General features: G+C 37.7%; 1 protein-coding gene across 1 annotated transcript in view; it reads left to right on the forward strand.

Annotated features, from left to right (window-relative positions):
* Positions 1 to 21,964, forward strand: part of GRB2 (growth factor receptor bound protein 2) — a 100,315-nt gene extending 78,351 nt beyond the window's left edge. The window contains exons 3-6 of the mRNA XM_036755991.1: positions 5,357 to 5,454; positions 13,311 to 13,433; positions 15,541 to 15,709; positions 19,798 to 21,964. Coding sequence (XP_036611886.1) covers positions 5,357 to 5,454; positions 13,311 to 13,433; positions 15,541 to 15,709; positions 19,798 to 19,983 — 576 coding nt within the window. The 3' untranslated portion in view covers positions 19,984 to 21,964. The remainder of the gene's footprint in view (positions 1 to 5,356; positions 5,455 to 13,310; positions 13,434 to 15,540; positions 15,710 to 19,797) is intronic.
* Positions 21,965 to 27,596: the final 5,632 nt, after the last annotated feature.

Raw genomic sequence — 27,596 nt, forward strand, 5'->3', positions numbered from 1 at the left:
AGTCCTGTGGGATCCAGTCTATAAGTAAGATGATCTATCTGTTATCTCTCTCCTGCTATATGACCCATAATAAATACCTTCCCAGCTGTTTGTGCCAAAAACAAAATCAACAATAGACAAGGTAGGCACCCAATTAGGGAGCATTATTGGGGATGGGGGCGGGGAAGAACTACAACAAATTATTCTTTTCAGTATTATTTTTTAATAAATGTATATTTTTAGTGCCAGAAAATGCTATGTGCCGGGGCCTGTAGTTGTTTGGTGTTAAGTTACATGTGTTACACTGAAAGCTCAAAACCTACTCATCAAAGCGCAAGTTTCATGTGGTCTGACTCATACTTTTGTTCTTTGTTACCTTTTCAATTCAGTATCTGGTATGTGCAAAACACTAGGATAAAAAGACAAATGAAAAGGTTGCCTCTTTCAGGAAATGAGATTAAAGTGCTTAGGTCATTGCATGCAGAATTGGCGGAATTGAGTGCCTCATTTTCTCATTGTGGACCAACCCTGTGCTGTCCTAACCATGTCCTCCAAAATGTTCTGCCTTAGGACCTCTTCTCTTTTTTTTATTGTCACTCTTAGTGAATTCATCAACTACCATAGATTCAGTTAACCATCTCTATGAAGATGACTTTCAGATCTATACATCCAGTCCCAGTCTCCTGAGTTTCATTCCTACATCACCAATTCCTTGTTGGAATCTCTGCCTGAATGTCCCATAGCCATTTTAGACTCAAATGTCCAAAGTGGAACTCATTATTCCCTTCTCAAGTCTTCCTTCACCCAAAACCAAACAAAACAAAAAGCAGACAACACTCCTCCAAATATTCCTATGTCTTTTAAGAGTACCACTGTCCTTCTAGTTATCTAAATTCACAACCTCAGTTATCCTTAATTCATTCTCCTTCATCTGCCAGTCATGTGCAGTCACTTGCTAAGTCTTGTCATTTTTGTCTCAGCATATCATATGTGCATATAACTGTAACCTTAAACTGGATGAAAAGAAAAGCTCTTTAGATTAAATTGTTGAGAATCCTAAGTATGTTTTATCAAGCTACTCTTGACAAAAACTGTCTAAGAATAGCTGCCTTTATCTAAATATGTTCTTGACATTTAGCCCATGCATCAAAGTTTAATTGAATATAACCATTGTAAAAAATCAGCCCTCTCCTCACCCTCTTCCTGCCAGGATCTATTAGTGGCTAAAACTCTTAATAACTTGCCAATGCATATATACACCTTATACCAAGGAAAGGAACAGTTGTGCAGGAGACTAGTCCAGTAATGACCTTAAAGATCCAGGTTTTTAAAACTATCCTTGAGAAATGTATCTCAGTGTGAGCTGAGATATCCCCTTTGCATAGAGGAGAGAAGCTTTTTAGATTTCAGGGAACACAGGATATTGTCTTGATCAGATAGTGAAAAGTGGAAAATGTTCATGTTCATAGTTGTCAATAATGCGAATTTTATTTCTGGAAAAGAATTTCCTCTTTGCATGGTGACTGGAAATAGTTAATGGTTAAAATTCGTAAAGTCCATCTGTGGCATTGCATGTTTTTCTTCCTTCCTCTACATATTTTCAATAGTATGAAAAGATCATTAAGGACCTGGAGGGCTTCTCTTCTCATCTGAAATTGTCATAATATTAGTCTATTTTTTATAGTAAGGTAGATTTGATGCTCCTGTAATTTTAATAATTTTCCTTCTCTGTAGATAGAAGTCTTCTTGGTTTATAATCCACTGCGTACTGCTTTAATCATTACCTGCAAAATGGCTAGAGCTTTTTAGCCTCATGTCTTGATCAAACAGCTTTTTATTTGATTGAGGGCTATGTATTTACCAGTACTGAGTAACTCTAGGAAAACTTGGGGATGGAGTATTGAAAATGTTCCTTTTAGTTTGTAAAAATGAGTGAAAATTTGTTTGCTAATCTAGACCATCTAGCCATAAAACAGTGGTAAATAAGTTGGTTGGTCCATAAACTGCTTTGTTATGCAAGATTGTGGTACAAAAAGCTTCAGAGTAACAAAGACCGGGCCTTACGTCTTGCATCTGATATATACTGCTTGTATAACTCCGGGCAAATCACTGAATTTCTTACTTGTTACAGGCAATTCTTTAAGACTGTATGTTGCTGACCATGAATAGAGAATTTCCTTTTGGAGTACTCCATTTTACAAGTCAGAAAAGTAAGGTAAATAGAGGTTTAAGTGACTTGCCCAGTGTGATTACACAACTAGTAACTAGATTTAAACTCCGTTTTCCTCACTTCAGGCCCAGTGCTTCATCAACTGCACCACCTAGGTCTCTGTTTATTATTTAACTAAGATGTAAAATGGCTTCTTGACTTTTTCAGTGTCAATATTGTCATAATTTGCGTCCTCGAGTAACTTGAAAAAAACAGTCCCAGGAAGGCAGAATGTTGCATACATTGTCAGGCATAAGTGATTTTTAAAAACTATTTTTCTTCATTCCATAGGAGGGTATGTTCAAAAATTGTTATGATGTAAAAACAAAAAGGTTGCAGTGAAGCTTTCGTAGGATGTAGGCATGGGGTTCTCATGTAGGAAATTTAGCTCCCACATGTCACAAGTTAGGGTGAGGCAGCATGTGTGTGTAGAACCTTTGCAAATGAGGTATAGAGTTTAGTATAAACTTCAGCCAAGCTGTCTCAGTGCCTTTAACAGCCAGTGTGCCAGTGCTGTAGATTAAAGTGGCAGCAGAAAGCCCCAGCACCTGGGGCAAAGCTTAAAACAATACCCTCCTCAACAACTTCAGTGACAACATCCCTAGCCCTCACTCCAAGGGAGACTTTTTTCTGTGTCACTTGTAATTGCCTTAGGGGTTTTATTTGTGGGTCTTGGGGTGGTCATAATACTCTTTTATTCTCTCCCATGGAAATCAGGGGGCCTTCCTCTCCACCACACTTTTCAACTGAAAAATGCAACGCTTCCCATCTCTTTAAAGGCCAAACTTTGTCCGCAGATATTGTCATTAAATCGCTCCAGTAAGGATTCTATAGCCACCACACTTTTATTTGAATCAAAGGGAATAGATTGATAGCAATGAAAAGGACAGTGGGTAGTACATTTCTTCTGGTTCAGTGTAACCCTAATGAGACAAAAGAAGACTTCTCTCCTTTTTCTTTTTCTCCTCTCCTGAACGGGGTGAAGTGACAAAAAGTTAAGTGATTTGAACAGTTAAAGGATAAGGGTAGCAGGCTGCCCTTTCACCTGAAATACAGAAAGGGAAAGGGTGGGGTCACAGGCTCATTTTAGTGTGTCTTTTGTCTCACCATCCTACCCAAACAACTTTGGATAGTCTCTGAATTGTGCCTCTTAGCTCCTACCTTCTATTGACACCTTTGTTGCTGTCATCTAACATTTATACAGGGTGTTCCTAAAGTCTGGACACCTAGGCAAAAATGCATATTTTCAAGAAATGAAGTGAATGAAATTTTCAACATTTTATTTAATTGGCATATTAACAAATAACAGCTTCAATATGATTTCCATCATTTGTGATGCAAAGGTTGATGCGCTTTGCAAGATTCACATGAACTCAATGCAGTTGTCGTCAATTTTAGCACATTCATTTGCTATGTGTTCAATCAAGTGTATTGCATCTATGATTTTCATTGAGTACACCTTCTCCTTTAGCATACCCCAGAAAAAGAAGTCAAGGGTGTTAGAGTCTGTTAATATTCCAGATATTTCAAAATATGCATTTTTTCCTATGTGTCCAGACTTTAGGGACACCCTATATAGCAGTGCTCTAGTGGTTTGGGGTGGGAGTGAGGAAAAATCTTCAGAACAAGATGCTTCTCTTTTAACTTTTCCTGCCCTTCTCCTGGCTCTGCCAGATGGATTTTTGGGCTTTGAAAAAATTCTTCCACCAGGGTCAAATGTTGCTATTTCCATGATATGGGGTAGAAGTATGCTGGCAGCTACAAGCATCCCAATGTTCTGAGCTTCTAGTCCTGTCTTCCTCAGAGTTGTTACAGTACTTTGTAAAGTAAAAGGCACTATATAAATAAATATGAACTTTTTAGGTAGATGAACATTTTACCATTCAATCAACTTTTTTTCTGTTCCCTTTTTCAGTAACTTTCTTAAATTTCTGACCTTTATATGGGGTCTAGTTAATTCTTTAAGTTTCCTGATAATCTATCTTTGCTTTATTCCTATACTAATGAAGAAACCTTCTAGAGTTTGTGTATTGTATATAATGTTAACTTTTGATCTTCAGATACTTTTGTCATATTTTTTTTAAAAAGATCCTTCATGCCTATTCTTTGTAGTTTTTTTGTTTTTTAGTATAAATGTTATTGCACTTATTCAAAAGCTTTTTGTAGCTATTGTTATTATGTGGTCTGGGATATTTTTATCGCTTTACAGATTTAGTACTATACTATTCAAATTGCTAATAAACTACTTTTAAAAAGAGATTTAATAATTCATTTAGATAAAAGATCTAGAATGTCAAGGAAAACAACCCAGTGTGCCTTAAACCTGAAAATATAAATTACCTAGGAAATATAAACATAAATTATAAATTATTCCCTGCTTCACAAGAATTCCTGGGAAAACTAGAAAGCAGTCTGCCAGAAATTAAGTTTAGGCCAACATATCTTAAGCCATATACCACAATAAATTCAAAATGGATACATGACCTGAAAATTAAGTTTATCATTTTAAAAATCAGAATAGAATCAGATCATATACCTTTCACAGCTATGAGAAGAGAATAAATTCTCAAAAAAGGAATAGAAGTCATTATAAAAGAGGGTTACAGAAGATTATAATAAGCAATATTGTAGGGGTTATGAAAAGATAACAATCCAATCATTCTGTGAAGCAATTGAGAATTATGCTAAGAAAGTGGTAAAATACTAAAATATCTGTATCCCTTGACCCAGAGATTTCATTGCTAGCTTATTCTCCAAAAAAGTCAGTGACAGAAAAGCCACATACACACCAAAATATTTATAGCATCATTTTTATGATATATCTTTCCAGTCAGAACTCCTTGGGGGCGGGGTGGGGGGGGGAAGGGTGGAATGTGAGTGAATTAATCACAGTATGTTAGGTATAAGCTTGTTATTGCTCTCTGCTCAGAGATGTTGCTCCACTACCACACTTGACTTGTTGGTTTTAACTTCAAAAGTTCAGGACTACTTTGGATCCTTGAGTTCGTTGGAACTCTGACTTCTGGTTAACTGGAGAGTCACTGTGACTGCTAACTCAACAGCTAGCACTTGCTGTGAAGGAAGCCAGATGTCCATGTTGTCTCCAAAGCTACCAGTTTCAAAGAGGAGCATGTGACTGATCTGGTGTCATGTCTCATTCCTTTTCAGGTGTTGAATGAAGAATGTGATCAAAATTGGTATAAGGCAGAACTCAATGGAAAAGACGGCTTCATTCCCAAGAACTACATAGAAATGAAGCCACATCCGTAAGTTAAGTTCCATTCATTTCTAGTGTCAGATTGGCTCACAAGAGTGGTTCCTTATGCTTTGTAGGTACTCAGGGATTTAAGAAATGAAGATTATGGAAGAATCAAAGTTTTTGAGCTAAAGTTTGTACCAAATAGTTAAATACTTACAGAAAATGAAAGAATTTCTTTCATGTTTGACTCTAAAAAAAATTTCAACCATCTCCTGGGTTCCTGTCATTTAACTAGACTAATAATACCTTTCACTTTGAGAACTCTTCTTCTTGGGTTACTAAAAGATGCAAGTGGTGATAACAGATGCCCACAAGAAGAGGAGCAGGAAGCTGGTAGCAGATAAATTTTTTGCAACTATTTCTCTGTTAAGTGAAAAAGTTTTTATTTTGGTTGGTTGGCCAGGGCAGGGCAACAGAAGGAACAGTCAGCGAAGCTGAAAAGAAGCCTTCCAAAATTGAGCCTACAACCTTTTGAAGGAAGAGGTCATTTGAAGACTTCCCAGAGAGAATAGAACCGGTTGAATAAGTGTTTACACTGGGGGTTTGGGGGTGGTGGTGAAAGATTAGGTCAACTAATGAATCTGCCTGTAGGGTTGGTCAGATATACACTAAATAGGTGATATATACAACCTTCTTCATCTCATACCAATTACATTTCTAAGAACTGTGGAGGCAAATTCAAGTTTTTTAACTGTAAGGCATCATGTATCTGTCTTATCTGATAAGGTAACTGGGAATATTCATGTTCAGCCACTTTTGAGCTCTGAAGAGTGAAAATTAAGGCCAGCTGGTAAAGGAGTGGATAGAGAGAACACTAGGCCCCGAGTAATGATTTGAGTTCATTTCTGGCCTCGGACACTTACTAGCTTTGTGACAACCTGGACAAGTCGATTAACTTCTGTCTGCCTCAGTTTCCTCATCCATAAAATGAGGATAATAACAGCACTTCTTTCCCAGAGTTGTTGTGAGGATAACACGAGATAATAACTGTAAATTGCTCAGCACAGTGCCTGCCACCCAAAATAATAAAGTTACTTTGAAATTGCCTCAATTTATCATGTTCTTTAAAAAAAAAACCATTCTTGTGCTTCAGTAGTATGGCATTTCATGCGTGTTTTACATTGCAGGACAGTTTCTATGACTCAAGGGTTTTATAAACACAGGATCATTGTTCATTTCTGGGCTGCGATGGAGCATTATGTGCTGGGTTTTCTTTCCAATTCTTTCTCTTAGGAAGGGGGACTTGATTGGAAGGCTTTTAGAGTTACAAGTTAAACACAATTTAATTCAACAAATTAAGTGCCTTTTATGCCCAAGTTATTTTGCTAGGCAGGCAACAGTCTCTTTCCCATTCTAGAGGGAGGAGTGTTCCAAATACACAGGGAAAAGTTAGAAAATGAACCATGGGAAGCAAGAGACATGTCCATACCAAGTGCTCTTAGAGTATTTGAGAACACAGTCATAAAACAGAGGATAGCTTTCTCATTTTGCAGATGAGGAAACTAAGGCCTAGAGAGGCAAAATGACTTGCAGATCACTTTGGGAGGAAAGGGATCCAGAAGGCAGATTGAGTATTGTGAAAGTGGAATTGAGAAGGGAATTGCAGATGCTTGGAAGCAGGAGATGGCATGTAATTCATGGAGCAGCCACTGGTCTAGTTTGGTTACAACACGGAATATGGGAAAAAGACTAATGTGAAATAAGACTAGAAGGGTAGGTTGGAACCAGGTTATGAAGTCCTTTAAATGTCAAGCTAAGTATTTTGTATTTTGGTCTAGAAGCATTAGGGGCAGGCATATTTTGCCTGGACAGCCCCCAGAGAAGGTTTTCACTTGTGTTGTAGAGGATAGACTAGAAAGGGAGAGACTGTACATAGAGAGGCCAGTGAAGAGACAGTCCTAAATGATTGTAGTTTCTATGTGATTGAAAAGAAGGGGATAGATGCTAAAGGTGTTAAAAAAGTAGAATTGACAAAATTTAGCAACTAATTGGGTGTGGAGAGTCAGAGATGACTTCAAGGTTTATTCCTGGGTGACCGGAAGGGATATAGACTGTCAACAGAAAGGAAAGTTTAGAGGAGCAGGTTCAGAAAAGGAATATATTATTTTATGGTACTTGGAAAGTAATTTTGGTTTTGACATGTGGATACTGAGATGCCTATGGGATGTCCATGTGGAGATTTTATCAGTCGGTTAGCAATTATAGAGGATAATTTAGGGGATAACTTTAGGAGTAATCTACTTAGAGAAGCTAATTGAACCCACATGTAGGTGATAAAAAGAGCCAAAGACAGAGCCTTGGGGACACCTTTACAAGGAGGAAGTAGTTAGGGAGAAGAGACCATGTAAACACCCATGCTTCTTGGGAACACCACTTGGGACCTCAGAGCTTACAGGAATATTGATGACCAGCTCATCCAAGTGGATTTCACAAGTGAAAAAATGAGGCCCAGAGAGGTTAAATGACTTGCTTAAGGTCACTCAGGTACTAAAAGGTAACTAAATGGTGCAGTGAATAGAGTGCCAGGCCTAGAGTCAGGAAGACTTTGGAAGTTCAAATCCACTTAACTAGCTGTGTGGCTCTGGGTAAGTCACTTTAACCCTGTTTGCCTCAGCCCCTTATTTGTAAAATGAGCTAGAGAAGGAAATGGCAAACCACTCCAGTTGCCAAGAAAACCCCATATGGGCTCACAAAGAGTCAGACATGACTGAAAAACGACTCAACAACAAAAGTGGATTGAGAGCTACCTAAGAGCCGGGGAGACCAAGTTCAAGCCCTGTCTCTGATACGTACTGGCTTTGTGACTCAAAGCAAGTAACTCAACCTCTCACCGCTCTCAGTAGTAACTCTTTAAAACTGTAAAGTTACAGAGAAGGTCTGATCTTCATTGGTAGAGGGAGTTTACTCACCTAGGAGCTTCCTATAACAGTGAAATCACAGGTATAGCTCATGTTCCCTTTAGAATTTGTTGATGGAAATGTGTAATTGTAGCCAGAAAAAATTACATTCGTGCCTCTTGCCATCATCTTTTATCATCCTTAACTGGAAATGTAGGGAAGGAAAGTATACCCTGGCACAGCTGCATTCAAAACTAAATTGCTATCAATCATTCACTAAACATTTATGAAGCACCTGTTGTGTGCCAGGCATTGTGCCAAGTGATGAGAATACAAAAAGAGGCAAGACAGTCCTTGCCTTCAAGGAGTTTACAATCTAATGAGGGAGACAACAAGCAAAACAAATATACACAGAGCAAGCTATATACAAGATAGATAGGAAATAATTAAAAGTCAAGGCACTAGAATTAAAAGGGATTGGAAAAGGCTTCCTATAAAAGATGAGATTTTAGTTGGGACTTAAAAGGGGGGAGGGGTGGTCAGTAGTCAGAGTGAAGGAGGAAAAACATTCCCAGCATGGGAGACAGCCAGAAAAAATGCCCAAAGCCAAGGGATGAAGGGTCTTGTTCATGGGACAACCAGGATGCCAGTGTCACTGGCTCAAAAAGTACATGTGGGAAGTAAGATGTATGGAGACTGGAAAGGTAGAAGGGACTACGTTATGAAGCATTTCGAATGTTAATCAAAGCATTTTGTATTCAATCCTATAGACATTATGGGACCTCTGCTTTAGGAAAGTCACTTCGTTGGCTCAATTGAAGATATGCTCTGAATGGGGATTCAGCAAAAGGGACTGAGAAAGAGCAGTCAGGTATTTAGGAGAAAAACCAGGAGAGAGTGGTTTCCCAAAAACCTAGAGAGAAGAAAGTATCAAGGGGGGAGAGGGGAATCAAAATGTCAGAAGCTACAAAGAGCTCAAGGAGAATGAGGATAGAGAAAAGGCATCTGGATTTGGCAACTAAGAAGTCATTGGTAACTTTGAAGAGAGTGGTTTTGATGGCATGTTAAGGCTGGAAGCAAAATTGTAAGGGGGGCTAAGAAGAGAATGAGAGGAGAGAAAGTGGAGGCACCTATTATAGAATGCTTTTTTTCTAGGAGTTTAACTACACAGGGCAGAAGAGATATAGGATGATATTAGGGCTAGAAGGATCAAGTGAGGATTTTATCTGAATAAGGGAAACATGAGCTTGTTTGTATATAATAAAGAATAAGCCAGTAGAGAGTGAGAAATTGAAAATAAGTGATAGAGTGGGGATGACAAAGAGTAAGACATCTTTCATCATCCTTAACTGGAAATGTAGGGAAGGAAAGTATACCCCGGCATAGCTGCATTCAAAACTAAATTGCTATCAATCATTCACTAAACATTTATTAAGCACCTGTTGTGTGCCAGGCATTGTGCCAAGTGATTCGAATACAAAAAGAGGCAGACATGACTGAAAAATGACTCAGGAACAAAAGTGGATTGAGAGCTACCTAAGAGTCAGAGAGACCCAAGTTCAAGCCCTGTCTCTGATACATACTGGCTGTGTGACTCAAAGGCACTCAACCTCTCACTGCTCTCAATAGGTAGAGGGCTTAGCCTTGGTAAGGAGTAAGGTCACTTCCTCATGTGAAACAGGAGTGAAGGAGAAGATAGTGGCAAAAGGCACCTGAGTGATAGAAGAGAAAGAGGGGAGAAGAGGGAGCTCACAGCAAATGTAATTTTCTGTAAAATATGAGATGAAGATCTCAGTTGAGAGGTTGAGGGGAGAGGAAGCCATAGGAGATTTGAGGAAGCAGTGAAAAAGGTTTGGAAGAGCCACTGTGTAGGGTGGAACAGTGAATTGACAAGGCAGGGATCATAGGATTGCCTAGTAGCAGTTAGGGCCCAGTTGAGGTTGTGTAACAAATTTATAATGGATCCAGGCAGAAATGTTGCATGATTTTCTCCAACTTCATTCAGCAGCATGTGTGTAGGAGAGAAGGTAGCAAATGATGGAAGTGAGCCAAGGCTAAGGCTTGACAGGGCATAATCACCAGAATGATATGGGGGCTAGTGATGCAAGAGATGAGCATAGTGTAGAATTTAATTGGCTTTACCAAGGGGTCAAGATGGAGAAAAGAGGAAAGAATGGCTAGTGTGAGGGAGATGGCCTTGGAGAGAAGTAAGGGGTCACAGGATTGGAGGTCATGGTGTGGATATAAGGGAAGACTGAGAGGTGAAAAACCAATAGGTTATGGTCAGATAAGGGGATTTCAGGAATTCATGGAGGTGGTACATTTGTGGATGATGGCAAGATCAGGGGTATGACCCCTGATCTTGTATGATCTTGTGTATGGAAGTGGGAGGGAAGAGTAGGTCTTGAGGAACAAGTAGGTTGACGTTAGGGAGTTTAAAGTACAGTAGTTTTCTGAGGTAAATCTTTTGTGGCCTCCTGGGTAGCTAAAATCCTTACAAAGAAGGGAACAGGAAAAGGAAAAAAAGATGGGGGTGGGGGGAGGGGAGAGGTGTCTGTAATACAGATCACATTTTCTGAGCTCACTTCCGTATTTTGGATCCAGTTCCTTTGAAATGTTATTTCCCTTATATGGTAGGTTTTCATTGAGGAACTAAGGCAAACAGGGTTAAGTAACTTGCCCAGGGCCACACAGTTAGTAAGTGTCTGAGGCCAAATTTGAACTCAGAAAGATGAGTCTTTCTGACTTCAGGCCCAGCACTCTATCCACTGAGCCACCTAGCTGCCACTGGGCCATCTCCAGTCATCCTGATGAATATCTAGCCACTGGACCCAGGTGGCTCTGGAGGAGAAAGTGAGGCTGGTGACTTTGTACAGCCCTCCCTCACTCAAATCCAATTCATTTGCAAGTCATGTCATCGTCTCTCTGATGTCATGGTCCTCTTTGAGAATGAATAACAATATATCCCCCCACACACACACACACGTGGTTTTCATTATAGGACTTATACTTGAGTTGCATATAGATATGGAAGGATGCTAACCTTGTGAAGTGCAAAACTCAAAAATATGCTTTAAGGATATCGATGAAGATTTGTCCATGTTCTCTTTGCAGAAGTAGATTTCTCCTGCAAGTTAAGTAGTCTGGTATTTATTCTGGAAAAGAAACCTCTTCCTATAAAGTTAAGAAGTACTCTAGCTGTTAACATAGCATTGTTTGTTGATGTGGACTTTCTGGAATAAGTTAACATTTCTTAGATTTATAACTTCATGATTATGCATTATAAACAAGCATATCCAGCAAAGAATTTATGTAGGTAGATAGATACAGAAAGATAACTAGAACATTTATTAAGTACCACGCACTGTGCTAAGCTTGCGTATACAAATACAAGTAAGCAAGATAGTCCTTGCTCTCAAGGAGCTTACATTCTAATGAGGGAAGACAACACAAATGGGAGAATATCATAATTTGGTATTGAGTGCAAGAGACCAGGGTTAGCTGGTGATATGATCATAGATGTAGTGTTGTAAATAACCTTAAAGATTATCAAGTTAAATGCCTTCATTTTACACGTGAAGAAACTAAAACACAGAGAAGTTAAGTGATAGAGCCAGGAATAAAATCTAAATTATCTGACACTAAATCCAGCACTCTTTCTAACAATATGGTCTCTGAAAATGTTAAATTCTTAAGTGGTTTATTTTGGGGATGTGGAGGGAGTCAAGTCCGTGTTGGAACAATTCAGCTAGCAGCTGCTGTAGGGGTATAAGACCTGGCAACAACCAGCACACAGAAAACTGCCAGCACAGGTTCTTTTGATCTGCTTTACTAAGGAAAGCAACGTTAAGGGGTTAACAATCTTATTTCAATCCAACATAACAAATACCATTCACTTAGTTCAGGGGGAAAAGCCAGCACCCTGAACTTCAGAGCAAATACAAACAAATTACAAACACATTATATAAACAGCAAATAAACAATAATCAGACAGGCTTGTAGCTGTCTGTCCAAGCAATCACATACATAGTTACCAAAAAGAGAAGCACCAGCATCTGGGTTTTTTTCAAAGCCAGGGGCTCCAGCAGCTACCCAGAGTCTCCTAACCAACAAGAAAGTCCCACCTTAGTTAACAATGCAGTCCCTTACCTCCAAACACCCCTCCCCAAAATAAAAACATAAAAACACAACTTCATACCAGCTAATTGGTAGATCTACTTAATAATTAGTTCATCTTTGTATTCTGCTTACAGTAGGAGGGCTATATAAGAAGACAGCTTCACTTCCTCCAATACTCAGGGTCGGTGGTGTATTATGATAAAAGAAGGTGGTATAGTTCTTTCCTAAAGTAAAAACATAAACTCTAAGCTAAGCATTTACTCAGGTAGATTCTGCTCCTAGTTTGGTAAGATTGTTCTCCATCCTCCTGGCATGCTTGTTGCTAAAAGTCTGGAGCATTTGCCTTTGGGGCTGTTTCCATGGCAGTTTTACTTCTGGCCACCCACTTCACTCCCCACTCCCACCCCCACCCCCACCCCCACCCCATCCTATTTTTCTTGGTAGCACAGTAATATGAATAGCAAATGACTACATAAAGTAGGCCTCTTTTTCCTTATTTGATTCATTCTGTACGTTTTTTCGCGTTGATGTAACTAGGGGCTTCCCCATGTATCTCTCTAGTGAGTGAGAAGCTAAACTTGTGGGCATTGACCTGTCTGGCAGATTTTTAGTGTCTACCCCTATAGAAACTATTTAACACTGTAATGAGTCACTTTCCTACACTGGGGGGGAGGGTGGGCAGGAGAGTCTCAAAGGTTGCATCATTTAAGGGGATGTCACTTAGAGAACCCTCAACTATATTGAATTAGCCTAATTGTTGAGTATATTGATACTGAAGGGTAGATGTTTGCTTCCTTTGCCCCTCTAGAAAGGGGAGTCATTTTTTAGCTAACAGTTCAAGGCCCTAAACATCTTTTTTTTTTTCATGTTGGGGAGCAGACTTTGACTGGGTTACTTTGTTCTGTAGGTGGTTTTTTGGCAAAATCCCCAGAGCAAAGGCAGAAGAAATGCTTGGCAAACAGCGACATGATGGTGCCTTTCTTATCCGGGAGAGTGAGAGTGCACCGGGGGACTTCTCCCTTTCTGTCAAGTGAGTCTTTCTCTCATTACTTTGCTCACTTCCAAACTAACTTAACTATGATGCTAGCAGAGACCAGGTTTTTTATTCTACAACCTGACAAGTCCAGAACCTCAGCTATTTGGGAATCATGAAGAGTAAAAATCTGATGACAAAAAAGGAAAATGGCAAATGTTGGAAGAGATGTGGGAAAATAAGCACATTTGTGCACTGTTGGAGGGGCTATGGATTAAGAGAGCTATTTTGAAAATCAGTTTGGAACCATGCACAAAAAGTCACCAAATGTCAGTGCCCTCTGAACTCCCTGATGCTACTACTAGGCCTATTCCCCAGGGAAATCAGAGAAAGAGAAAAATGGCCTACAGGTACCAAAAAATACTTACAGCAGCTCTTTTCGTGGTGGTAAAGAAGTGGAAACTAGGGGAATACCTGTCTGTTGAGAAATGGCTGAACAAACCATGATATATGAATATAACAGAATAGTGTATTGGGGGGGGAAATTATGACTTCAGAAAAACTTAAGAAGACATATAAACTGTTGCATTTTGAAGTAAGCAGAACCAGGAAACAATTTATGTAGCAACATTGTGAAACAAACAACTCTGAAAGACTTTAGAACTTTGATCAACACAGACCAACCATGATTCCAGGGGACTGATGATGAAGAATGTTACCAGCTTCTTAGCAGAGAGATGACTCAGGATGCAGAATGAGACATATTTTTGGTCATGGCCAGATGAATTTGTTTTGCTTGATTATATTTGTTAAAAGGTTTTGTTTTTCTTGGGGTTTTCCTCCCCAACTTGGGGGAAATAGGAGGAAGAACAAATAATTTTTTTTGTTAATTGATAAAAAAGAAAAAAAATTGAATTTAAGCTAGTAGAATTCTGGTGATTCGAAGGTCTCAGTTTCCTCCTTTGTAAAATGGAGGACAAGAAGCAGATGAGAGAGGATGGGCTGAATGATGTCTAATGTCACTAATTGCATTTAAGATTCCAATTATTTTCTTATGATCTTCAGTGTATCATCTTTAGGCTTGCCTGTGGGCACATATTCCTGCCTATTGGTGGCAATTCCAATTGCAAATGTAGAAAAGGGACTGAATGAACGCATTCTTTACTTTTTGGTGGCCAGGGTTAATTGCTGTTTAAAACAATTTGTTTTCCCCCAAGTATTAGATTGTCTATGTGCTCTGAAAGTTCTTTCGGCAACTCAGTGCTGCCACCTGATGGGTCATTTTTAGGGAGAACTGTTTGAGGGGAAAATAGCTATGGAGAGAGTGGTAAAGAGAAAGATATTTGTATTCTTTTGGCCTTCTTGTAATTTGGGGGTTCTGCCTTTGCCAACTGAATCTAAACTGTATATAAAGGGACATTTGCAAGTAATTTTGGATTATAATGGGACTTAGTTTCTTTGGTACCTGAATCTACTTTTTCTTTCCATTTTCCCTGGAGTTCATTTGATCTGAGTGGAAAGGAGAATCAGAAACCACTAGAAATGAGCTGTTAATTTGTTATGCAAAGTATCAGCCATTCTGTTAAAGAATTACTCTGCTTTTCTTTTAACTCATATTTGTTAATCACTAAATGAAATTCTATTTGATTTGATAAGAGATTGGTATTTCCCCCATTTACCTAGTAGCTTTTAAATCTATATTCTTATTCCTTGCCTGATATCTTTGTTGTAAATGTCATACTTATAGCAGAACCATGACAAGTACTGTAGACAAATGTGTTCACTACAGTGGTAACAAGGTGGGCTAGTTTCCTTGTATTTGACAGGAATTCTTTATGTATGTCTGTACCTAAGAGATATGCTAATCAGGAGGGACTGGAGACCTCTGGTTTTATGGGTCTGATCCATGTATGTTAACCATTAACATTAATTGGGGACTCATATAATTGAATACCTGTGTTCTTCCTAACAAGGGCATCTTATTATTCCATTCCTTGTTCTTTGAGCCACAGTACAAGTGTCTCATACTTTAGGCTGGGAGAAAGGTTGACAGATTATTGTCTTTCTTTCCTATTAAACTACCTTTTGTAGTAAGAGATGTCCTAACTAAACTTGGAGAAAGAATTCTTTGACTACCTAACATATATCATCTGGTCTTCCCCAGGTTTGGAAATGATGTGCAGCATTTCAAGGTGCTCCGAGATGGGGCTGGAAAGTATTTCCTTTGGGTGGTAAAGTTCAATTCTTTAAATGAGCTGGTAGATTATCACAGATCCACCTCGGTTTCCAGAAACCAGCAAATATTCTTGCGGGACATAGAACAGGTGCCACAGGTGAGTATATAAAAAGAAAAGCATCAGTACTATTTAATACACCAAGACTTGCTTCTCAGCAAATTAACATAGGAGAAAAATCCTTGTGGTGTTGGCTCAACACTCATTCTTTAATACATTCTTCTTATGTTACAGTAAAAATGTGTGCAAAATAAAACATATTCCAGCATTCTGAAAAATTATAAATTAGGCATGTCACTGGAAAATTTTCCTTTTCTTTTCACATGCTTCCTCCATGGAGACCTGTCTTTGCATTTTATCTTAAAAATAATAGTATGCAGCCAAAGCTGTACTTAGGGGAAAATGTATAACTCTAAAAACTTACATCAATAAAAGAGAAAGAGCCGGTCATCATATTGGGCATGCAGCTAAAAAAACTAGAAAAAAAACAAATTTAAAACCCCCAGTTAAACACCAAAATAAAAATCCTGATAATCAAAGGAGAGATTAACAAAAGTAAAAAAAAATTTTTTTTAAATTAGAAGCTGTTTTTTAAATCAATAAAACTAGATTAAACCATTGTCTAATTGGATTAAAAAAAACCAAATTATTAGAACCCACAATGAAAAAGATGAATTCATAACCAATGAAGATGAAAAAAAAGCAATTATTCGGAGCTGTTTTGCCCAGCTTACATGCTAACAAAACTGACAATCTAAATGAAATGGATGAATAGCTACAAAAATATAAATGCCTAGATTAACAGAACAAGAAATAGAATACTTAAAAAACCCTATGGGGGGGGGGGGGAGGATTGAACTCCCTAAGAAAAAAATCCCAGGAACAGATAGATTTACAAGCGAATTCTACCAAACATTCAGAGAATAATTAATTCCAATGCTACATAATAAACTGAAAAAATTGGTAAAGGATTCCTACCATATTGCTTCTATGACACAAATGTGGTCTTGATACCTAAACCAGGGAAAGTCTAGGAGAAATAAAACTATAGGCCAATTTCCTTAATGAATACTGATGCAAAAATTTTAAATAAAATACTAGCAAGAAGAGTAAGACAACATAAAAAAATTACACATCATTACCAGACTGGGTCTATACTAGGAATGTGGGCTGTTTTGATTATTATGGAAACTGTAAGTATGAGTGACCATGTTGATAACAAAAAAAAAAAAACAACAAAAATCATGTTGTTTCAGTAGATGCAAAAAACTCTTTTTGACAGAATACAACATCCATTCTTCTTAAACATACTAGTAAGCACAGGAATAAATGGAACTTTCCTTAAAATGATAGCCCTATCTAAAACCAGGATGAAGCATTATCTATAGTAGGGATAAGATAGAAGCCTTTCTAATAAGATCAAGGTTAAAGCAAGGATGTCCATTATCTCTAATATATTTGGTATGTTAGAAATTCTAGCTATAGTAATACTACAAGAAAAATAAATTGAAAGAGGAATAAGCTTAGGCAAAGAACAAACAAAACTTGCTTTTTGCAGATGATAGGATGGTTTAGAGAACCCTCTTAAAAAAAACTTATCAAAACAATGGAAAAGCTTCAGCAGAGTTGCAGGATATAAATTAAAGCCACACAAATCATCAATATTTCTGTATATTACAATAAAATCTTGCAAGAAGAAGTAAAAAGAGAAATTCCATTTAAAATAGCATTGGAATGTATAAAATACTTGGGAGTCTACCTGCCAAGATACACACATAGGAATATTAATGTATACATATAAATATGTCTGTGCATATATACATATACATACACACAATTACAGAACATTCTTGCCACAAATAGAGACAGTTCTAAATACCTGGAAAAATATTAATTGTTCATGGGTAGGTTGCGTATCAACATAATAAAAATGACAATGCTACCTAAATTAATTTACTTAGCCAGTACCATTCCAGCCAGACTACCAAAGAATTACTTTATTGAGCTAGAAAATTTGACAACAGAATTTATCTGGAGTTTTACAGAACACCAAAATTATCAAGGGAATCAATGCAAAGAGATATGAAGGAAGGAGTCCAAGCAGTCCAAGATCTCAAAGTATACTCCAGAGCTGTAATTATCAGAATAGTTGGTTACTGGATAAGAAATAGAGTATTTGGTCAGTAGAACAGATCAGATACATAATATACAGTTGTAAATGAGCCCATTAACCCAGTGTTTAATAAACCCAAAGATCCCAGCTCTTGGGGTAAGAATTAACTATTTGACAAAAATTGAAAAAGCTAGAAAGTAATCTGGCAGAAAGTAGACATAGACTAACTAACATCTCATACCATAAACCAAGATAAACTTAAAATGGGTTCATGATTTAGACATAAAGGGTGATCTCATAAGCAAATTAGTGGAACATGAAAGAAATTACCTATCAGATTTATGGATGGAGGAAGAGTTCATGACTAAGATAGAGGTTAACAAGAGGTAAAATGGCTAATTTTGATTACATAAAATTAAGAAGTTTTTGTAGAAAAAGACAATGGAGCTAAAATGAGAAAAAAAAATGGGAAACTGGGGGGAGGGGGAGAACCTATGCAGCAAGTTTCTCTAGCAAATGTCTCATTTCTAAAACATATAAGGAATTGAACCAAATTTATAAGAATAAGAGCCGTTCTCCAACTCATCAAAGGTTATGAACGGGTAGTTTTCAGAGGAAGCAATCAGAGCTATCAATAATCATATTTTTTAAGTGTTCTAAACCATTAATAATTAGAGAAATGAAAATTAAAACAACTCTGAGGCACAACTTCATACTGATCAGATTAGCTAAGATGATAGAAAAGAAAAATGACAAATGCCGGAAGGGCTGTGGGAAAACAGATAAAATAATGCACTGTTGGTGAAGCTGTGAACTAGGCCGAACTACTCTGAAGAACAGTTCGAAACTATGCCCAAAGGGCTATAAAACTGTGCATGCCCTTTGGACCAGCAATACCATTCCTAGGTTTATATCACAAGAAGATAAAAGAAAGAGGAAAAGGACTCAAATGTACAAAAAGTAATTATCAGCGATTCTTTTTTGTGAAAGCAAAGAATTGGAAACTGATGAGGTGCCCATCAGTTGGGGAATGGCTGAACAAGTTATATTATGCCATAAGAAATGACGAGCAGGATGATTTCAGAAAAACTTAGGAAGACTTAAATGAATTGATGCAAAGTGAAATGAGCAGAACCAGGGGAACAATGTCTATAGTAACAGCAATATTATAATGACAATCAGCTGCGAAAGATTAAGTAACTTTGTTCAATATGGTGATCCATCTCAATTCCAAAGGACTCATAATGAAACTTGCTATCTACCTCTGGAAAGAACTAATGGATTCAGAATGCAGATTGAAGCATATTCTTTTCTCTTGCCTTTTTTTTTTTTAAACATGGCTATATGACTATAAGTGTTTATAATGGGTTTTGTTTTTCTTGCTTTCTCAGGAAGGGGAGGGGAAGGCAGAGAATTTGGAACTGAAAATAAAAAATTTTTTAAAAAGAATACTAGTGTAGGTGCTAGCTTCAAAGTCAGGAAGACCCTGCTTCATGTTCTACTTCTGACACATCCTGGAATTGTCACCCTGAACAAGTCACTGAATCTCTGAGTGACCTCTCTTACAGTGTAAGTTGCAGAGCAGTTGCCCATCTTCCACCAGTGGAACCATAGGTCTGGTCTTTTCTTTCTCAGCATATAGGTATATTCCACCTCATGTCATTCATTGATTCTGTAAAAAGATGGCATTAAGTGAAACAATTGGGAGAGACAAGAATGAACTATTGAATTTTCCTCTTAGGCAGTCATTTGGACATTATTAAATCAGGAATTTTGCTGTATATACAGTGGGATTTGGTTAGGATGCTACTATCATTATCGTGAAATCATGTTAGGGCAACATTATGTAGACTATGCCTGAGATGGTGCTGGTGACCTGTTAATCAATAGAGCATTTATCTGAACTGTTTATCTCAAATGATGTAAAAGGCTGCACCTAGCCATTTACACACTATAGACTTTCTCTCTATGGCACACATTTGAAAGATAATAAACCAAGACTATGTGTGACATAAATTTTAGATCTCTCAACAGTGTAACAAGTGAACACCCTAATTCTTTCTTTCCTTTTCAGCAACCAACATATGTCCAGGCCCTCTTTGACTTTGACCCCCAAGAAGATGGAGAGCTGGGCTTCCGTCGGGGAGATTTCATACAGGTCCTTGATAACTCAGACCCCAACTGGTGGAAAGGAGCCTGCCATGGGCAGACCGGCATGTTTCCACGTAACTACGTCACCCCAGTGAACCGGAACATCTAAGAATCAATAAGAAATTATTTAAGGAAACATGAAAATTTTAAAACATACACACATACAAAAGTAAAATCCACATGCTGCATCTAACAGCAGCCAGTGAGGGAGCTCTGAGCATCTGGCCATAACACCTAAGTCACCATAGGGTGACCCTCTCTCACTCTGGATGGAACTTTGGTGAGGGAGGGGTGGGAAAGGGAGTTGGATATAAAATGCCAAAACTTACCTTTAAATTAAGAAAAGATCATTTTTATTACAGATTTTCACAGGTGTTCCTATTTCCCTTCCTTTATCCCTTTTCCCCCCATTCTTTCTCTTCTGTCCATCAGTGCATGACATTAAATGACACACCTAATCTTAACTGATGCAGATAATAAAAGATAAGAAAACAAGTGGACTGGTATTTTCTCTATGCAGAATGTCTGTTTTAGATAGAATGAGCAACTTGAAAGAATATACTTTATTGTCCTTTTCTTAGAAAAAAGAGAGGGAACTCCTGACATGTTCAGAATTCAGATCTTTTTGCTCTGAGAAAGTATTTGTGGGTTTGGGTAAACCTTGTATTTGTCATTTTGGGAGCAGAGTAGAGTGAATGCAAGATATTTTGCCAATACATGCAAAATTCTAAATAGCAGAAACTTGGGGGTTTTTTTCACCTTGTTATTTTCTAAATGGTGTGTTGAACATTTTTTTTATAGTGCCTTTTTCATTATTTTCAGGGGTTTTTTGTTGTAATTTTTAAGTTAAAGACAGTCCAGAACTTTTCAGCCAATTTGTCTCCTCTTATATGTATAATTTTATATTTGTCAGGGAGGGAGACAGGGAGTCAGACAGGGAGAAGTTCTAAGTTCTTATTTGTCTGTTGAAGCCAGAAGTCTTTAAGGATTAAGCTTTAATATTGGTGAGCAAGTACGTATTTCCAGAGGTAATGCATGCGAGACCTAGAGATGCTGCCAGCAGCAGTGCAATATGGTAGACACCCCATGGAAGCAGAGAAGAGATGTAACCTTTCCTGTATTTGATTCAATCTGGTAAAAAGAAAGCTGAAGGTCTCACGTGATCTCTGGTTCCCTCTTGACTGGTGGGAGACAGTAATTCTCACATGTACCTCCCTACAGAGAGAAAATGTCCAACTACAAGAAAACCAAAAGAGAAAAATAGTCGAACTTTAAACTATCATTCTTGAATCTTAAAACATTATCCTATATTCCTACACTGGTGTAGGAATGTAACTATTTATATTGTCTTGCTCTTAAAAATAGGGGGTATCTTCTTGGAACTTTGGGGGTGTGTGTGTGTGTGTATGTGTGTGTGTGTGTGTCTCCTGACCTGCTTAATTGACCATTCAAGAAGCAAGAGACTAGTATCTTTACTTCCTAGTTAACAGCAGGGCTGTTTATGGCTAGTCCGTCCCACCCTACCCTGACTGCCCCTACAAAACTTCTGAAGGAGAAAGAGTATTTAAAGGAAATGACTTTTAACTGAAGGGAGACTAGTTTAACAGCAATGCCCTTAGTGCCAATATTTGGATATGTTATTGTTTTTCCAGCAATGATATTATTTTTAGGCCACACCCTCTTAAAATAAATGAAACCTCCTTCATTTTTTCCTTTAGTGTCTTTTTGGTTTTTCTGAAATTTTCTTTGGGCACTTGTAGAGATGGATGCTGCCTTTAACATTCTGATTCACCAAGAGGTAAGCAACTCTCCAAGCTGAGCATTTCTTGAGTTCCTCCTCTTGCTGTTTGGTTCTATTTCTTCTTCCATCAGTAATGAAAAAAGGAAACTATGGCATTCGACACCTGGACCATTTGATTGTTTATTTTGGAATTGGTGTATATCACGAAGCCTTGCTGAACTGTTTTGTGTATATATATTAAAAAAAGATCAGTGTTTAAAAAGACCTATGTACTTAATCCTTTAACTCTGCAACAGCATTTGGTAGGTAGTAATTAACTGTGAATAATAAACATACAATGTATTCTTCACTCTGCATCTGTAATTTATTTCTCCTTATCCTTAAATGCAACTTAAGTACCATGTTTTGGAAGTCAGAACTCCTGTGTTCTTACTTCCAGCTTGCTTTCTGACTTGATGTGTGATCTTGAGAAAGTCATTTGTTGTCATTGCACGTCTGACCCTGGAAGATCTATGCTAGGATGGAAGGACGGAAGCTCTTTGAGGACAAAGTTAGTATCTTACTCACTTTTCTGTCCTTCAGAGCAGTCTGAATGAGTGAAGAGCAAGATGATCTTTGTAGGTAAAGCAGCTTCAAGATAGTAGAGCATAATTTTCTTGAAACACATTTGTAGGTTGCTTTGAGAATAAGAACAGGCTGGTGTTGACAGCACAGCCTGAGGTCCTGTAGACCCCCTATTCCTCCATTATGAATTACAAGGGACTAGAATTTCAGCCAGTTCAGCTCTTACCAAAACAGCAAGCTCTTCTGTAATGTCACTAAGCAGTCAGCCTGAAGAATTCTAGGGAACAGAAAGTATATACTCTCTCATAAGGCAGCTCCTTCTACTTTTGTAGGGTTCTGACTGTTGGAAAGTTATTCCTTCCATTCAACCTAAATCTACCTCGGCAACCTCCACTCAGTGTGCCTAGTTCTGTCTTCCAGGGTCAAGTAAAGCATTTCTAATTCCTCTTGGACATAACACTTCAAGTGTTTAAAGCTAGCTTTCATTATGTCTGCCTAAGTCTTCCAGCTAAATTGCCCCTGTACCGTCTACTGATTGTATAGAGTATTAAGATTAAAAGAAGTATGTAGAACTAAGCTTAGAATTGTAGAATCTAAGCTCTCAGATGCCTGAGAGGTCATCCATGTAAACCCCTGCCTAAATAAGAATACTCTTGATAACATTTCCTCCCCTAATATTCATCCTGCCTCCCCTTAAACCTCAGTAATTAGGATCTCACTCCTTCCCCAACAGCCCATTCCACTTTGATCAGCTCTAATTGTCATGAAGTTCTTCCTGATGTGATAGGGGTAATTGGGAAACATACCCCCACCATAATCTAATAATCTTGAACATGTCTATAGGATATCTCAACATGCCTCTTGACACCTTCTGGTTAGTAAAGATCCCTCACTAAAGGACACTCAAAATCAAAGACTTCTGATTGATCCCTATTTGCCTTCTCCACCCTCATGACAGAATGTTGCTTCAAAGAGGATTGGCCACCTAGCAACAAGAGCTGCCCACTTGGTAGACCTTAAAAGGAGGAATGACTTTTTCTCTTCTGAATATGTGATTTGGGTCTTGGACAGCTCTCGTGGACTTGCTGTGAAAGAATTTCTCTCCCTCTCCCTACCAGCACTCCTTAGGCAGCTATGGGGCTGTTCACAAATGGCAGTGAGAGCTTATGTTTATCTAGTTGAGCCTGAGACTACATTTTAAAGCCTTATCTGAATTTTCTGATTTCCGTTTCTTTTCCTAAGCATGACTGACCACGCAGCAGTCCTCAGATGGATATTTATAACTGCCTCACTGACTCAAGGTTTGGAGTCATTGAGAGGTTTGGATGATTGGCAGTAAGAGGTGTTACTTGAATCTTCTACAACACATTTCAGAGGAGAAGATGACTACCAGGAGGAAGATGAACCCAAGCCTTCCCCTGGCTTACCAAAAGATAACAGACCTTGAAGTTTGTTTGAACAGTGCAGAGCAGAGGTGAAAGTGGAATGGCTGTTCAGCAGTCCCATAAAATGTTTTAATGTTTGAGTGTTAACCTCCCAGGATGGTATACTAAAAGATAGGGGTTTCCATTTCATTTTTTTTAAGCCTTTACTGCATTTCAAACATTTCTTTTCATGTGGAGGAAATAGTTAATCCTATACTTGATACACTGAGTACCTTCCCATAAAGGACCATCATAATCCCTTTTGAGAAGACTCTAGACATGAGAGCTCCTGGGTTGGGGGTTTAAAGAACCAGAGACATTCAGGTTAAAAAAAAAAGTTTGGCACCACCTTTTAGAGGTCAGACTCCCCTAGTACTTAGCCCATTTTACATGAGTCCAGAGCTAGGGCTCTGTCATAGGACAGACCACCTCAGCCCCTTGGGCCTGTGGGTTATTACATTTAAATGAAACGAAAATCCACCGCCCAGAAACTTCCACTTATTGCTCCAAGTTCTGCCCCCTGAGGTCACACAGAACAAGTGTAATCCTATTCCTCCTCCACATGATAGTGTAACCAGATCTTTAAGATATTTCTGTCCTACTTCTCCACCAAGCCTTTTCCAGAACAGGACAGAATTAGAAGACAACTCAAAAAATGTCAGAATTGAAGAGTCCTTAGCATTTATTCTAGTCCCCACATTTTACAGATGAGGAAACTGAGACCACCAAGAAGAGGCAGAGCTGGAACCCAAATCTCAAGGTTCCTGTGCATTGTTCATTTCACTCTACCACTTCTCAGGGGTAGCATTAGGCTAAACTCACATATCAAATATGATCTTATGTAAAACTGCCTAGGAAGTCCTGAGTCTTAGTAATGTAGTTATTAGCATAGTGATATAATATATTAACATGTAATATAATTCTTATTCTGCCACAGACACTCACTTGGGCCTGACTGGGGATTCTTCCTAACAAAACCACTTTTCTCTCCCATTGGTTGGATGTACTAGCTTGTCCTATATCTCTTACTTTCAGTTTAAATCTTACTTCCTTACTATAAAACTGTTGGCCTACAGCGATGCCAAACTGATATGGATATTTTATTTAAACCTTACAAATGGAGGCAGATAAAGTGCATTCCTCATTCTAGGGAGACAGTCAGCAGGAGCTGATCTGAGGACTTGGAGCTGTTAAGACAAAATAGTACTACTAGACTGTACAATCCTAGCTTAAGAATTTGGGCTTTTAATAGACCTAGAAATAAGTCATGACCTGGTTAGAGTGACAGGTTAAAGAGCCACAAAAAGAAGCCAGTCCCTTGAGGGAACTTAAAGTTGTATTAATGAGAGCTGATCACTTACAGATCATGTTCCTGTCTACCTTTTTTTTCTATGTAAAGATCAGGGCAAAGAGACTTTGAAAGAGCGAAAGACACTTAACTATCATAACTGTGAATATGAATGAAATAAACTTGCCCATAAAATTGAAGAGGATAGCAGAATGGATTAGAAAGTAAAAACTAACATTGTTTTTGAAACATCAAGATCCACACAAAACTAAAGATTCTAGAACAGAATATTTTGTAATGAACTCAGAATAATCAACATAGCAATCAAATAGACAAGGTTAAAATTGATGAGTACATTATATTATTTTTAAAGAAACTATAGAAAAAGAAAATATCAATAAGACTTTGGGGATATCCCTTATGTGTGTGGCATAGCATCTAAGAACCTTAAAGAAAAAAAAACAAACTTGTTGCAAGAAATCACAAAACTATAATAGGTAGGGATCTCAATGTACCCCTTTCAGACCTAGGTAAATCTATCATAAATTATCCAACATAAAAAGTTGCAAGTCTAAATAGAATTTTAGCAAAATTAGACATGAGATTTCTGATGATTATTAAATGGAAATAGAAAGGAGAAGACATTTCAGCTGTGCATGAAATCTTTACAAAATTTTGACCATGTGCCAGGCCATAAAAATCTCAAACAGATGCAGACAAGGAGAAATACCAAATGTATCATTTATTGACCACAACATAAAAATCATAATCAACAAAAGTCCTTTAAAGAAGGTATTCAAACATATAGATAGTAAATAATTGGCGAGTCAATAACAAATCATAGAAATGATAATTTCATCAAAGAAAATGACAACAGATTATGTACTAAAACTTAGGGGATATAGCCAAAACAGGGAAAATTTGGATCTCTCAACACTTTCATTAGCAAGGGAGAATAGACAGATCAATGAATTGGGCACTTGGCTTAAAAATTAAAAAAAAAACTAAGCACAAACATAAATTTGTGAAATCAAGACATTTTTAAAAATTAAAAACAAAAACATTTGCTTGATAAAATTAAGAGCTATATTTCTGAAAATAGGTAAAGCATTACCTAGGGCAGCTAGATGGTATAGTGGATAGAGTACTGGGCCTGTAGTCAGGAAGACCTGAATTCAAATCCAGCCTTAAACACTAGCTATGTGACTGTGGGGAAGTCATTTAATCCTGATTGCCTCAGTTACCTCATCTGTAAAATGAGCTGGAGAAGGAGATGGCAAACCACTCCAGTATGTTTGCCAAGAAAACCCCAAATGGTGTCATGAAGATTTGGACACAACTTGCCACCACCAGCAAACCATTAGCCATTCTGGTTTTTTGAAAGGACAGAAACCAAGTTACCAATATCACAAATCTAAAAGAATTAGTAGCAAATGAAAAGGAAATAAAGAGAATTATTAGAAACTATTTTGATCACTATATGCCAACAAAAAATTCATAATCATTTATTTTTCCTTATAACAATATTTCCTCACAATCATGCCACAATTTGTTCAACCATTCCCCAATTGTTTAGCACCCCACTTTAGAGCCTACTTTTCTTTTTGTGCTTCTTCATCATCCCTTCAGGATCAAAAAGTTTATTTTGCTTGCTATTATTACCTCCAGTATTACCCACCCCACTCTCAATCCCACTTGTTACCCTGTTTGATTTAAAAAAAAATTTACAAAAAAGGAATATTTCCATGTGTGTATTAGAATGCAAAAAAAAAAAGAGATTGTACATAATACCATGAATCTTCATTTCATACTATTTGGGTTTTTTTTTTCCAAAGGTATAAAATAGATTTGGCATTGTTTCAAAACTATCCTACTTATCTGTGTTTTTTTTTTCTTAGCTTCCTTCTGTTTACTTTTGTGGATTTTTAAAAAATGTTTCAATGTTCCACTAATTTTGGCACCACTTTTTCTAACACCCACTCACCATTGCCCACCCTCAATTTAAAAAAAAACTGAAATAAAAATACTTTATTGTGACAAATATGCATAGTCAAGCAATATTGATCTACACAGTGGCCGTATCCAAAAATAAATATCTTTCTTACCTTAATTCCATCATCCCTCTGTCAGGATAACATGCTTAATTATAGGTCCTGTGTCATGGTGGGTCACATTGCATTGAACATCATTCTTAGATCTCTCAAAATTGTTTTTCTTTTTAAATAAAATTATATATTGTTTTCAGTGAGCAAAAATCTGTCTTTTCTCCCTCCCTACCCCCAATTAAGAACAAAAGAAAAACAAAACTCCTCTTAGAAACATATATAGCCAAGCAAAACAAATTTTGACATTGGCCATGTCCATAAAAATATATGGCCCATTCTGTGCTCTGAGACCTTCATCTCTCTTTCTGGAAGTGGGTAGCATGCTTTATCATTAGTCCTTTGATGGTTATGCTGATTAAGATTCCTAATACTTTCAACATTGCTTGTCTTTTACCATACTGCTGTTGCATAAATTGTCTCCTGGTTCTGTTCACTCTGTATCATATAAGTTTTTCAGGTTTCTCTGAAACTATCCCCTTCATCATTTCTTACAGCAAAATAGTATTGCCTCATACTTATATTCCATAACTTATTCAGCTGTTCCTCAATTTATGGGCACTGCCTCAGATTCCTGTTTTTTGCCACCACAAAAAGAGGTAT

This window comes from Trichosurus vulpecula, chromosome 4, assembly GCF_011100635.1.
Source record: "Trichosurus vulpecula isolate mTriVul1 chromosome 4, mTriVul1.pri, whole genome shotgun sequence".
Classification (NCBI taxonomy): Eukaryota; Metazoa; Chordata; class Mammalia; order Diprotodontia; family Phalangeridae; genus Trichosurus; species Trichosurus vulpecula.